The 13,793-nt window shown below is 44.2% G+C and overlaps 1 protein-coding gene across 10 annotated transcripts; it reads left to right on the plus strand.

Annotated features, from left to right (window-relative positions):
* Window positions 1-413: 413 nt before the first annotated feature.
* Window positions 414-12,945, plus strand: TP53INP1 (tumor protein p53 inducible nuclear protein 1). Of its 10 annotated transcripts, XM_068933005.1 has the most exons (6): window positions 509-637; window positions 2,146-2,242; window positions 4,330-4,610; window positions 5,112-5,460; window positions 7,058-7,091; window positions 9,490-12,945. In XM_068933005.1, the coding sequence occupies exons 3-6, from the start codon at window positions 4,499-4,501 to the stop codon at window positions 9,505-9,507; spliced, it is 513 nt and encodes a 170-aa protein (XP_068789106.1). In that variant the 5' UTR covers window positions 509-637; window positions 2,146-2,242; window positions 4,330-4,498; the 3' UTR covers window positions 9,508-12,945. The 10 variants fall into 10 exon arrangements, with proteins under 10 accessions (XP_068789100.1, XP_068789099.1, XP_068789107.1 ...); XM_068932999.1 differs by lacking the exon at window positions 7,058-7,091 and having other exon boundaries at window positions 414-637; XM_068933006.1 differs by lacking the exon at window positions 2,146-2,242 and having other exon boundaries at window positions 422-637; window positions 5,307-5,460.
* Window positions 12,946-13,793: the final 848 nt, after the last annotated feature.

The following is a 13,793-nucleotide window of genomic DNA, read 5'->3' on the forward strand; positions in this document are numbered from 1 at the left end:
GTGTTCGAAACTCAGCGCGTTTGTCCCAGGCTCCCCCCGCGCCCAGGCAGGCGGTACCGGCCGGGCACAGGGCCTGTCCTGCGAGGGCCTCCGGCGGGGACCGCGGGGGCAGCAGCTCCGCTCCAACCAACTGCGCCACTCCGCACCTCCGCGGCGCGCCGGGCGCACGGGAGCCCCCCGCAGCGCCGCCTCACCGCGCACGGCGGCTCCCAAGCGGCAGCGGTCCCCAGCTGTGACTCTCCGCAGCTGGCGGCCGCCGCCGCCGCCGCCGCCATCACCTCAGGGCGCCGCCGCCGCCGGCCCGTCCGTCACCCCCCGCCTCGCCCCCGGGCCCTGCGCGCCCCGGCCCCGCCCCGGCGGCCGGTCACGTGCGTTAGCGACAGCCAATGGCGAGGCGGCGCCGTCGTCCGCTCGGCGCCCATTGGCGGCGGGGCAGCGGGGCGGGCCGCCGGGCCCGTCAGCTGTGCGCCGCGGCTATAACAACAAAGGGCTCCGCGGGGCGCGGAGTCGGTGCGGCCGCGGCGCGGGGGGGAGCCGAGCCGAGCCGAGCCGAGCCGAGCCGAGCCGAGCCGAGCCGAGCCGAGCCGAGCCGAGCCGAGCCGAGCCGAGCCGAGCCGTCCGCCGGCTCCTCGGGACGGTGAGTGGGGGTGCCCGGCCGCCGCGGTTCCCCCCGCGGTCGTGGCTCCCGCGGGGCGGGGAGGGCTGTTGTGGCGCGGAGGGAGCGCCCTGGCTGCCCGCCTTCCCTAGGCGGCCCGGCCCGGCCGCGGGTGCCCCCTTTGTCGCCGCCGGCGGCCCCTCCGCCGGGCGAGGAGCGCGGCGGCCCGCGGTGTGGGCTTGCCGCCGGCCGCGGTGGGCCCCGGGAGCGCGGCCGCCCGCCGGCTGGGCGGCCCGGCCCCGGGGGAGAAGCGGGGCAACGCGGGGTTCAGCTCTGCTGGCAGCCCGAGCCTTCCCTGGGCCCCGCTCCCTCTTGCTGTCGTGGGGCGCCGGCGCCCGGCTGGGCCGGGCTGGCGTGCAGCTCGCTGCCTGCCGCGGCCCCTCCGAGGGGCGCCCTGCGGCGCCGTGAGCGCGGGGCAGGGCTGGAGCCCCCCGCCGCCTCGCGGCATCCCCCCCGGCTTCCGCCTCGCCCGAAAACGCTCCGTCTCGGGGTCTTGCCCTGCCCGCTTTTCCCGGCCGGCCCCGGAGGTCCCTGACCGCCTGGTAACGCGCAGCGCCAGCCGGGCTGGGTGTCGGTGTGTCCCCCGCGCCCCCCGGGGAGGGGGCAGGCCGCCGGCTGCCTGCCTGCGCCCCGCCGCTGTGCCCCGGCGGGGCGCCCCGCCGCAGGGCAGCAGTCCCGGCAGCTGCCGTGGGACTTGCTCTCTGGAGCCTCCTGGTGGTGATCGCGGGGCCGCTCGCTGGCGGCAGTTCCTGAGCCGGGGCCTCGGGAGAGGCCAGCTCGGGCAGAGCCCTGCCGCGTGCAAGCTGCCGGCAGGGGCTGTCCTCGGTGGCCGCCTTCCGGCTCTCTGTCGGTCCTGGCAGTTAAGACAGTACCTGTGTATTGGAGCAGCTTTCTTCTGAGCTGTGTCTCACTGCCCTAGTCTGGCAGGGGCTCTTGACAATCGCGTTACTTACCTCTCGGTCTCCATCTGGCTTGTGCAATAATGTGAGAGTGTGGCATGTTTAGGTGCCCTACTCCAAAGGGATGTCAGGAGTTCCTAAATTATTCAGATTTGGAGGGGTCCTTCTGCGGTGGGGGGAGAGAGATGAGATGACTTGCTTTTAATCTGTCCCTTCTGTTGGAAAAATATCTTTAAGTCAACAGCTGTAGTTTGTTTAGCATTGATATTGTACCTATGTTCTCCAGAAACTGACCTGTCATATTTGCTTGTTAGAGGTTAATTATTTTATGTTGCTGTAATGTCTGTAGAGTCTTAATATAGGTTTGGGATCTCCCACTTTGCTCAGCTCCATACTTGAACAAAAAGACAGCCACCACCTTAGGGAACTTTCAGTCTAGGCCTACAAGAGGGGCAAAAGATGCATGTGGAAGTAGGAGTACAAGAAAAGTGCTGGTACTGACCATCATGCTGGGCTGTGACTGCAGTCTACAACTACACTATGGCTTGCTAGTTAAGCTGGAGACAAGTCTTCTTTTTTTTTTGTCTCCAGGCTTTGTGCCAGAAGAGTATTGTGGATAGATGCGGAAGATAATTGGAGAAACTACAGACTGCAAGCTATCATTTAGAGTCCTATTTCCTTATCCATGGCAAGTTCTGTCTGTGTTTTAAGTATTTAAACCTTTTCAAGAAGATGCTTAGTGCAAACTCTAAGTAGAAATTCTACATTTCCTTAGATAACCTGTCCAGGGCTTAGCAGCCTTAATGGTTAAAAGACTTTCCTGCTAACCACTGAAAACTGAACCTAACAGTAAATAAAAACCATTGCATTGCTGCCACGTCTACCTACTGCAGATGTAAAAGAAGGGAATGAACACCTGTTTGCCTCCTCTTCCATGTACTTGACTGCAGCTGTCATTTCTCTCCTTCCTTCTGTCAAGCTTTTCCATTTTTTTTCTAATCTCTTCTCGTATAGTCTTAGACTTCTAGAAGCAAGCTACAAGAATGATCAGATCTATCTGGATGTTTTATTTTTGTCAGGCATGGTACTAAAAACTAGATACAAACTCAAGCTGAGTTCAGCAGTACTAAATGGGGCAGAACAAACTGACTCTAAAATATATCCTGTTATGACATTCGGTTTTTATGCAACAATACAATATTGTTGACATGCATTCAAAATGTTATCCATAATGGCCTTTTATAACAACTGCAGTTGAGCCAAGTGTTCCTAGTCTTGTATTTTCTTGTGGCTGATTGTTTCTGTCTAAGAAGAATTAGAGTACCTAACTTCTTAAATTACACTACACCTTTTCATGTCACTTTTGACTCATGAAGACTATTTTGATTTCTAATCCTATCTTCCTGTGCCTTTCCAATAAGAAGGTAGCTAGATGAGTGTCTATATCAGGGCCTGTACTGGAGGAAGCAGTTGCTCATTCCTATGCTTAACAAGTAGGTAATGGGGTCTGATGTCCTGGGCTTAAGATGACATAGGAGGTGAAAATGACTCTTTAGTATGGGCTCGGCATTATAGGATGCAGGTTATAATGGACATCAATAATGTTGTGTTTGGAGAGTATCTTTTTTTAATGGCTGATTGTTTGAATGTTTTTCTTTAGTATAGTGTATCTTGCTTTCTCTGTCTGAATGGAGACATTCTTACCTTTACGCAAATATCTTTTTCCCTCTTTAATGATTGGAATGGATATTTAATCTCTAGTAATCCAAACATACTATGGAAATACAAATACTATTGTGATGAAATTAATTTGTAGTTGAATCACTAAATGTTACTCATATATAGCATTTAAATCATTTATTCAGCTATTTAATGGCTTCTATTTATTAGTTCAATACCAACATATTTGGGGAGTGTAAGTATGGTGATTTGAGAAGGCTGAATGTTCAACTTCTGAGCAGTTAAAGGATTTTTGGCCTTAACTCCCAAATGTAAATAGAGTTCAGGCCCATGGTGATTGTCATTAAATGTAGGTTTAGAGAAGTGTACTATTGAGAAATTGATGTTGCTTTTAACTGAATATACAGAAGCTACTCTTTCCTCAAGTTGCTTAGAATTACTATACAAGATTAGTTAAACATTTGCAGTGGAAAAAACTCCCACTGGTAACTATGCAATGCACTTTGAACCTGAAGACAGTATGTTCTTTCCTACTGACTGGTAGGTAGTGGCTCTGGATTGTGTGTGAAAGGAGAAGTGCTGCCTTGGGCACCATGGGGAGCCTTCAGAGGAGTCTGAGGGAGAGGTGCGTTTATGTGGACTGAGGTGTGCACAGAGAATATGCAGTTTCCTGCTTCAGTCAATGCACTTGCTCATCGCATCTCTCCGCCTCCTCTGGAGGAAGAATTGAGAGGTATGGGGTAACAAGCTGTCTGGAAGACCTCAGTCAGTGTAGGCACAGCATCTCTGTTTCAGTGTCTTCCCTCATAGGCATGGTAGGGTGGAGTCAAGAACAAAACAGACCTTTGCATGGCGAAGAGGATCTAGGAGGAAGCTCTGAGGAGACCCAGGTTTTTCCTGTGGGTATCTAGCTGGGAGAGCATGGTGGGGGCCAGTGAAGCTGCATTTTCTGTTAGGAAATATTTTTGCTGGTACCTCAAACTGGACTAATGATAAGCTGCTGGGTTTTTTGATGGTGTGTTTTTTTCCTTCAGCTTGTTCCATAGCAATGTTATCTGTTGCTTTGTCATTAAGACCCTGTCATCTTTTTTGCAGGTTTCATATGAACTGTTTGCCCATCATGACTCTGCATGTCCTGTACCTAAGCTGATATGCATCTATGCACTTTAATCTCAAGTTTATGCCACTCTGCTAATAGTGTGAGCTGTGCCTTGAACCTTGGATATAAATATCTACAAGCCAAAGTCTTGTTCCTGCCTTAGTAATGTTCCAGAGGTTAAACAGCATGTTCATGGGAGAGATTGATGGCTTGTCCAGCCAGGAGCCTGAGTTCAGTGAGAAAGAAGATGAAGAATGGATTCTGGTTGATTTTATAAGTAAGATGTCTGTCAAATATAAGCTCTGCCTACTTCCTGCTGTAGTTCTATTTGTCATACTTCTATATAAAGATCCCAGTAACTCAGAAGGAACTTTAATCCACGTTGTTTTTGTTCAGGCTAAGTGTAGGGTGTTTTCCAAACAAACCTACCAAACATGTGAACTCATCAGAAAAATGATGTCATGTTTAGAAGCTTGACACTTGGGCTTCAGCAGAACCGCTTGTACAGATAAAACATTTGACTTATTACACAATTGTATTGCTTTACTGATAACAGTTGTTTTACATGTCTAACATGGGTTGTCAGGGAACTCCCTTTCCCCTCCCCTTGCTTGTGGGGGGAAAAAAAAAATTGTGTACATGCTGATAGTGGTTTATTTCTGTTTCTTTGTTTTTTTGTATCCTGTGTCTGACTACATATGACCTTGTTGTTTTCCATCGCCTGCAATCACCAACGTCCATGGCTTCCTTTCAACTGACTAATGGCCACCTCCAGCAGACACTTGCACTAATTGCTCCACGGAGGAAGCGGACATCACTGAAACATCAGCTGCAGACAGCTCACCGGTCTTCTCTTGTTTACCAGCTCCCTTGGAACACTTGCCAGAGGCTAATGAGTCCTGTTTCATCCAGTTTGATTCATGTCCAATGGAGGAGAGCTGGTTTATTACCCCTCCTCCATGTTTTACTGCAGGTGGATTAACCACTATCAAAGTGGAAACCAGTCCTATGGAGAACCTCCTGATAGAGCATCCCAGCATGTCAGTGTATGCTGTCCATAATACCTGTCACAGCCTTAACGAGACTAGCTGTGGAAATGAGGAGTTTCACAGTCCAGGTAGTCCCAGGTATGTCTGATTTCTCTTGCTGAGCAAATACTGCTTGCCAAGGAGCTCTGTCACTAAAAATATCTGGTTTCTACTTGTTTACTCAGACACTTAATACTGAATTTTCCAGCTTATTTCAGGGCAAGTGAATAAAGCATGAATACTTCATAAGTTGGGGTAAGGTGGTCAGAGCTTTATGCTGCCTTAGAGAAATGTTACACAAGATGACTGCTAGAAAACAGCTGGATGTGCTATTCTGACATTTTAATAGATACTTATGGGGCCTAATAGTGTAGCTGATAATGTAGATTTGAAAGCACTCTGGACCCTCCATAGCTACCTTTAATTTTCATAAACACTAGACTAATGAATACCCTTTTAGTTGTCTGAGGGGAAAGATATTACTTTCCCCATTCTGATGGAGTTTCAGATGAAAAACTAACCTACTGATAAGTCAGGACAGGATGGAGTTTGACGCATGTAGTTTGTAAAACAAACCAAACAAAGATTCCAGAACTTAGTGCTTACAGGGTAAAAATTAACTTTGACCTTAGTGAAAGAAGTTTGCAGAAATTATGCTGTTAAGTTTTGGGTCCTAAAGAGCCAGCTGTACGGAATGACTGCAGACTCATATTTGTCATTCACTGCTTTCTTGATGTTAAGTATATGGTATATACATTTATACAAGCATAGTATGTGTATAAATACAGGGGTCTTTGCCATCAAGACTCCACCCTTGCCCACGTATTTAAATGTTTGTGAATCCTGGTTAGTTGACTGACTTTATCTCCCTCTAGTGCTTACCCTTAGAAACAATTAAAGTTATTGTTTTCTGTATGACAAAGCTCACTGACAGTATAGCGGTGAAGCTGTTCCAGTGACTGAAGTTGTTCTCTCCCTATTGACTTCTCTAATCAGCTCCTTGCTGTATTTAAATTTGCTAGCCCAAAGAAATGAATGCTTTTCTTCTCAGAAGACGTATGCTGCTATGCAATATTGAAGCATAGTGCTGATAAAAAATCTCCTGTTTTCTAAGGTTAAAGGTCTGACTATTTGGAAAGAGCATCTTTCAGTGCTAAGCATCGAGGGTCCAGATTAACTTAGATCAGATGGAAGCTGGGAGTATACAGCCTCTCTAAAAATGAGGGTCTGAAGGAGTCAGAACAATTACAGGCTGTTAGGTATGGCACAGTCGAGCCCAAAGATAGGCCAGTTTACACTATTGATCTCTAGTGGAGAGTAACAAGGAAAGTCATTTACTGACTTCTCTTAGTGAAATGTGAACTAGAGATGCTGGTATAGCTTGTTCTCTAGAAAAACTTTATTTTAAGCAGTGGAGTTAAGCTATCTGCATATGTTGGGAAACTAAGGGTGTGATCCTGAACTGGTATGTGGTTAAGTGTCTTCACACTTAATTCGGTGGTATTGTTGCTTCATCAGAGGATCTAGCCTTCTGTGTATGGCAGAATTGTTTTGGGTGACAAAAATGGGCATAGTTTTAAGTCTAAAGCTGAGGTAAAGTACAAAAACTGGGAAAATCAATGAGACAAATGAAGTAAATTGAAAAAGCTGTTTTGAAATCTCTAGTGGTTTAATGCTTGGCCATTTAACATTGTAGGGCCAAGAAAAGCTGCTTAAGGCACACTGGCACAGTAAGTACTACTATTTTGGGACAGTGCTTTTTGTTTGATCGGTCTGCTAGCAACACTGCTTCTGGCCTTCTATGCCAAAACAATACTGGTTTTAGGACTAACCTTTGTGCCAAATGATGTTACATGATCAAGCTTGACTACATCTGCTTTAACAAGCCAAAAATGCTAAGTGCAGAAAACCTACTTAAAGGTCAATTGAGAGGTCTGAATCCTTTAACTTCTCTTATGAGGCCTGTCTGTATAGCACAACTAGCAGGACACTTCTGCTTTTTAGCAAGAGATGCTGGGGGCACAGCAGAGAATGTGTATAGCAACAGTCTCACTTTAGAGATAGCCCCTCTAAAATGACTTTCTGACCACATTGATGGAGACTAGTCAGCCCTGTTCTCTCAGCACCTGGGGTTCACCAGTGCCAGACCACCAAAAGCAACCGCTAAGATACCATAATGCCACATCTCAGAGTCCATGGCCTTCTAGCTAACTTAGACCAACTCTGCTATCTCAGCTTCCATCTTTTCTCCTTTAAGATGGAAACCGAAAATGGCAAATGAAAAGTATGACTTCACAAACAAGTGCTGGATGGGTGCTTGACAGTAAAAGGAAAATGTTAAAATATCCTTGATCAACTTTTTGAATCAGCTTTCCCTCCTACTATGGAAAAAATCTCTATTTGCTCCTTGTCAAATCCTTTCAAAGCAAAAGGATGTTGCATAAACTTCCCCACTCCTTTTAATTTAGTCATTTTTCCATAATAAGCGACCACACTGTATGAAGCTCATGAAGATCATCAACTGCTAATGATGTGAAGCAAAGGCATGCTCAGGAAATATACATTCTAACAACAAAATGGGTTGTGGCTTCCTAGTTCCTTTTGGCTTTCCTTAGTAATGTTTCATTTGGAGTTCCAGCACCAGCACTGTTGAGCATGTTAAGGAATCACTGTGTCTAGGAAACAGTAGCCTCATATTTGTGGAGACCTGCATGTAAGCTAACTGTTGTAATCTGCATAGAATAATGCTTACAAACTACTGCAAACTGATTTGGGCTAACTTGTTTACATTTGTCTCTTGCTTATTTATGGTGCAAAGTCTGAGATCCTGTCTGAGTGAACAGGAAAATTAGCATGTCATGCATGGCTATTCTTGATTCTGTGTACTTCAGACCTTTCAACTGAAGCTATCCAGGGTGATAAAAGCAAGTGGATTTTGATTCCTTAAAAAAAAAGGGAGGGGGCAAGGTTTCTTACTGATGAGGAGTTTTCCCTATACTGTGGAGCAGAAGGGGGCAAAGGTGCTCACTCCTGTGCTGGTCACATGTGTGACCAGCCCTTTCTTCCTGGGAGCAAGGCTGAGAAGACATACTGGGGCATGGCAGGCCAAACTCTTATTATAGCCTTTCTAAGACCCCACGGAGACTTTATCTGGTTTAACCTTATTGTGTGAAGTCTCCTGTCCTTTGTCAGAGGCATGAAAGTGCTGAAAACAGACTTCCCAGGAAACTTGCTCATGCTTGAGCAAGTGCCTGGGTCTTGCAGCCATCTTTCCTTGGCATCAGAGTTGCAGTCCAGTAGCTGGTCCCTAGAGGAGGGAGGAAGAAATCAGCTGCTGTGCTGGTGGTCTCATGACTAATGTGGCATGCAGACTTGGGATTTGCTTTATCTTTCAAATCTGCCAAGCTATTTCTGTCTTCACTTTGAAAGCTTCAGGAAACACCAGTGATTGTTCTGTGGAGTAGGGAAGTCCTTTTTTAACATGTTGCTCCTTGCTTGCACAGGTTGCTATTTTGTTTACTAGTGCATGATGGAGCAGGGATTTGCCAAAACTGCTGACTCTGCTCGTGAAATCAAGAGGTCTGGTTAACGAAAGATCCTTTTAAGTTATTTCCAGGGTGTCACCACTGGTCTATTTTTCCCATTCCTGTGCAAGAACATCGTTTGGATTTACTTGCATGGCTAGCAATCCAAACAAACATCTTTGCTAATGCACTTCCTGTTTTCAGTCTGAGTGACTGATGTCCAAGGTGGTTTTTAAACCAAACTGTCTAGTGAATAAATTTAAGTCTTCTAAAAGCCAATTGTGTGATAATGACATCTGATTTCTGATGCCTGTTACATTTTGGGGCTTGGGGGGGAGGAAGGGCACAATAGCATAATACACTGGATGTGCAAGGGCTGTTGTGTTGCCTTTAACAGGAAAAAGTGAGCTAGCAGAAGTATGCATGGCTTATCAACATATTTTTTCTAAACTGATTTGGCTTAACTTCAGCCCAAGTCTTTGTCCAGAGTAGCAGTATAAGGTGCCCTTTTGAAATGCTGGATGTCAACATTAATATTCTCATGCCCTCTTTATAACTTATTTCTTTTTTTTAAGCTGACTGGTATGTGCTTGTTACATTTTAGAATGGAGGCCCGAAATGAAATGGGACAGCATGTTCACTGCTATGTTGCAGCTCTTGCTACTCGTTCAAGTTTTCTGGAAAAAAATAAGAGCTTTCGTCCTTCCCACTGGATAAAGGAACATAATGAAAGACACTGTCTCAACAGAAACAGTTTCCGTCGCCATAATCTCACCAGGGATTGCCACTCTCGGCAAATCAAGCACAATGGACTGTTTGTTCACCAGCCTTGCCAGCGTCAGTTCAATTACTGATGGCTCTCATGGTTTTAATCTATGGTTTAATTTTTTTAGGTTGCTCTTGTTTTTGTGCGTAGATAAGTGTGGTCGATCTGAAGCTGATCATCAGTTCCTCAAACACAATCAGAACTAGTGTTACACTTGTTCAAAACAACACCTACATTGTGCTGTACGTCCTAAATGGTGATGTTAAATGTCAATGTCTTGGAAGCCTATCAGTACAATTTGTGTGTTGTTTTATAAACTATGATGTATAGATGGGTTTTAGCTGGTATTTTAAAGAAACTTTTAACAGATGGAAAATCAGTTACACTTTGCATTAATCAAAAGGAGTTAGAAAATTTGAGGTTAGCCGTATGCTTTAATGACCATACTTGACAGCTTGTCTATCTATATTTAGCATATTATTCACTCTGAGAAAATACTATAGCTGCCAATGGATGTTACATAGCTATGCTGAGCTGTTACAAGAAGGACATCTAATCTACATTGCCTAGTACCCACTTGTGTTAAAAGTGGAGTCAGTAGGTGTGTTGGATACTTCATATGGGTATCAGAAAAGGGTTAAATGTCCCCCAATATTTCTGCAGTACAACATGACATTGGTGTTACAGATGTAGTACCTCACAGTGGAGTGAAAGGAAAAATAGACCTATGGGTTAAGTCTCTCTGTAATCCAGAGAGACAAACTGTATTTTATCTGGTACAGTTCGAGTTCTTTTAATGCCTCTTTTCCTCTCCATCTTTGAAAAAAGATTTAAAAAAACCTACAATGTTCTGTTTAATCTCTAGTCCAGTTAAGGAAGAAAGGGATGGATCAACTGTTTTTAATCCTGTTAGTAGCTGACCACTCTTTAAAGAAGTTTAACAGATGGATGGCTACTTCTGAGCTGCTAACTGCTGTTAGATTGTCATCTTTTTCCAGGCTGAGAGTTGCTCACTAGAAGGAAGACTATCAGAAGTTCTCCTAATTCTGTCTCAGCTAAAATAATGAAGTCTGAGTTAAGTTACTGGGAATAAAGGGCAGTCAGTGGCAGGGAAAAGCATACTGAAAAACAGTCTTAGAGGACTAAATGCAGTGATACCTGAATTTTTATACATGCTGTTATATCAGCAGTAGTTGTTTTCCTGTTCCGTCTCGGGAGTTTGGGGATGGGGGAGGGATTGAATAGAAATTCTGTAGGCCAATAGGAAAGAAGCTTTTTTCTTAATACTGTGCAAGATCTTTTTGAAGTAGGCAGGTGCTCAGAAGGTAAAATTTCAGCAGTTAACAAAGAGTGCATATATTATGAAGCAGCTTCATGATATACTGAACCCTGATGGATCGATCAGGGAACTAGATTAAACGGTTACAGAGGGAAGGAAGCAGAAAGATAGCCACAGAAGAAAGGTGGTGGTGGGGGGGAAATAAGTATGTTTATTCAGTTTCCCTTTCTATCCATGCTTAACATATGACTTACTGTTTTCCTGCATTTAGTTCCTAGAGTGTTAAAGTATTATTACATTCAACCATGTCTTCCAGTAGTCCTTATACAGAAGCTGGTATAAGGAGTCAGGTAGGAAGCCTTTGAAATTGGGCAAGATCAATAATTATTCTAGATGTATGATATGTTTCTCAATTTGGTCAAATGTTTTAATTTCACTGAAGCAAAAGCCCAGCAACTGTGAATTAATCTTGATGTAGGTAGCTTTGCACATACTGCACCTGGAATCCTTGTGGAGCATACTTAATGTACAGAAAATAGCACTTACATCCCTGCAGATGAGCTACCTTCCTGGGTTTAGATAGGATTATGGCAAATGGATGTTGACATAGTTAAATGTGTAAGACCAAGTGGTGCTTTCCTGGGCACAATAGTCTTTTTTTTAAAGACCTGTTGAATGCAGACTCATGTGGACAGTGAAAGAAAACAAAATTGGCTTAACTGAGTTTCCAAAATAGGGATTTTGTTGATATTCTTTTCAGCAGCAGGTACCTGTGTTCATACAGCAATTCTTCTGTGGTCCAAATACTCTGGCTCATTTATCTGCAAGTAGCTGTAGTTTCACCAGTCCTTCATCCATTCACCAATGCGAATACTTTTACTTGCCTCAGATTATCTTCCTTTATCACTCCAACTTTTTGTCCAACTTAAATTTCTTTCTCCTCACTGCCAACTTTCTAGCTCAGGAAAATTCTATACTCTCCTGTTTTATTTTTCTTATATAAGTAGCTACTTTCCTTCAGCTTTAGTTTTCTTAAAGTTAAATGAAGGAAGATGGAAGCTCTACCTCCCTGTATTGGAAGGAATAAGTAATCCTTTAACTTTTAATGGGGAGATGGAGCTGAGAGTATGAGGCTCCCAGGTATTAAAATGAGAGTCTTGGTCTGTGTGTGTTTTTGTTTTTTTTAAGTAGGCAAGTAAATGCAACTTTAGACTGCTCCTAGAATTGGGAGTTACTGATCTTTTTATACTGCATTACTAGATAACTTTCTGGTGATGAAAGCCTATATCTTTCAGGATATAAACTGCTTTGTTGCACAAAGCTGTGCTTCTCAATTTGTAATATTGGAAACCATATTACTGTGTGAGATAGAGTACTGCATCAATGGCTTTTTGTTAATTTGTTTTGGATATTTATGTTGGTCTAGCCCCACTTTGTGCCTGGAGCTGTTGGGCGATTAGATTTGTTTCGGTTTTCTGTGTTAATAGTGAGCTGTGTGGCTTTTTGTATGGTTTTGAATTGTATTAAGATGTATTTGTTTTTTCTCTTGTAAAAGTGGAGGCCTTGCACTGTCTCAGATACTGATTGATACTCATGAATCTTGCTGAAACTGTGTTTTCATATGTATTGGTCAATGGACAGATTTGCATTTTAAACAAAACTGTGCCTTCTAGGTGTAACTTTACACAGCAAACTTGAAGATTCAAAAGGGACGTTTCAGTTAGGATTAATACTGTACATTCAGACTATGCATATATGGCAGCTTCTTTTCAGAGCCACTTCTCTATTTGTAGTAGTTCTTTTGATATGGAAGAATACCTGGCTCTTACTTTTAATAGTTTAATACAAGCTGAGAAATGACAAAATACAGCACTTTGCCAAAAAGTAGCATTGTTTAACCAGTGTGTATTCACTAAAGTGATCTTCTGTATTTTGTTTTCATGGTGCATCACGCACACCATGGGGAATCATTATGATCTTAACTCTCAATAAAAATGGCCTATTTAAAAACTGAATCTGTTCTTTTTATTAGAGGTATGGTAAATGCCAAATGTCTGAGAAGACCTTGGGTGTGGTATAAAGAAGATTCAACTGCAAAGGTCCATGTGTATTTCAGAATTCCTGCTCTATTATGGGAGGACCTCTGCAATAATCTCTTCCTTGGGTATTGTCACCAGATTTATTTTTAATCTGACTTCCCTGTTAGAGTGAAAGAACTAGCAAAGGATAAGCAGAATCCTAACTAACTTTAAACGTAGGTTCCTCTGGGAATTTTGCATTACTTGATCAAGTGACTATTCATATTCAAAGGAATGTTGCACATCCTGTAATCTCTTCTCTGTTGCCAACTGCTCCATTTTCTGATTAACATACAGAAGTGCAGTACATGAACAGGACAGATAAAGTTTATTACTGCTTTTTAAGTGTGGACAGAGGGAGCTGAAGCTAACATGGAATTGCCATGGAAGGAGAATAATGAAATTACAAAAAAGGACCCTTCCTCATAAGGATTTGTGGAAAATACAGCTTCCTTGCAGTGACTGCCTTGACTGGTCTTCATCTTCAATGAAATGACTGCTAGTCGCACACCAGTGATAAGAGTGGCTGCTTAACTATATTTTTCAACCCCAAGCATCTGGATAGTGTCCTTAGCTGCCGCACAGGCTAGACATAACAGATGGTGGACTCGGCAGTAATGGGGAGTCTAACACTGCCTGATCACTTTACACTGCTCGCTCTGTGGCCACTAATAGATGCTGTTGCCCAAGCAGCATCAAGACCAATTACACAGGCTTGGTCTTCACTGAGATATTAAATTGCATGTTCATAGCATGTTGCTATGAACTCAGCTACCCTCCACATA

This window comes from Struthio camelus, chromosome 2 (assembly GCF_040807025.1).
Source record: "Struthio camelus isolate bStrCam1 chromosome 2, bStrCam1.hap1, whole genome shotgun sequence".
NCBI classification, from domain to species: domain Eukaryota; kingdom Metazoa; phylum Chordata; class Aves; order Struthioniformes; family Struthionidae; genus Struthio; species Struthio camelus.

Coding starts and splice junctions, on each gene's coding strand:
- TP53INP1 (XM_068932997.1), top strand. CDS start 4,499: ATGTTCCAGAGGTTAAACAGCATGTTCATGGGAGAGATTGATGGCTTG. Junction 4,611..5,108: donor GATTCTGGTTGATTTTATAA/GTAAGATGTCTG, acceptor GGCCACCTCCAG/CAGACACTTGCACTAATTGC. Junction 5,461..9,489: donor CACAGTCCAGGTAGTCCCAG/GTATGTCTGATT, acceptor GTTACATTTTAG/AATGGAGGCCCGAAATGAAA.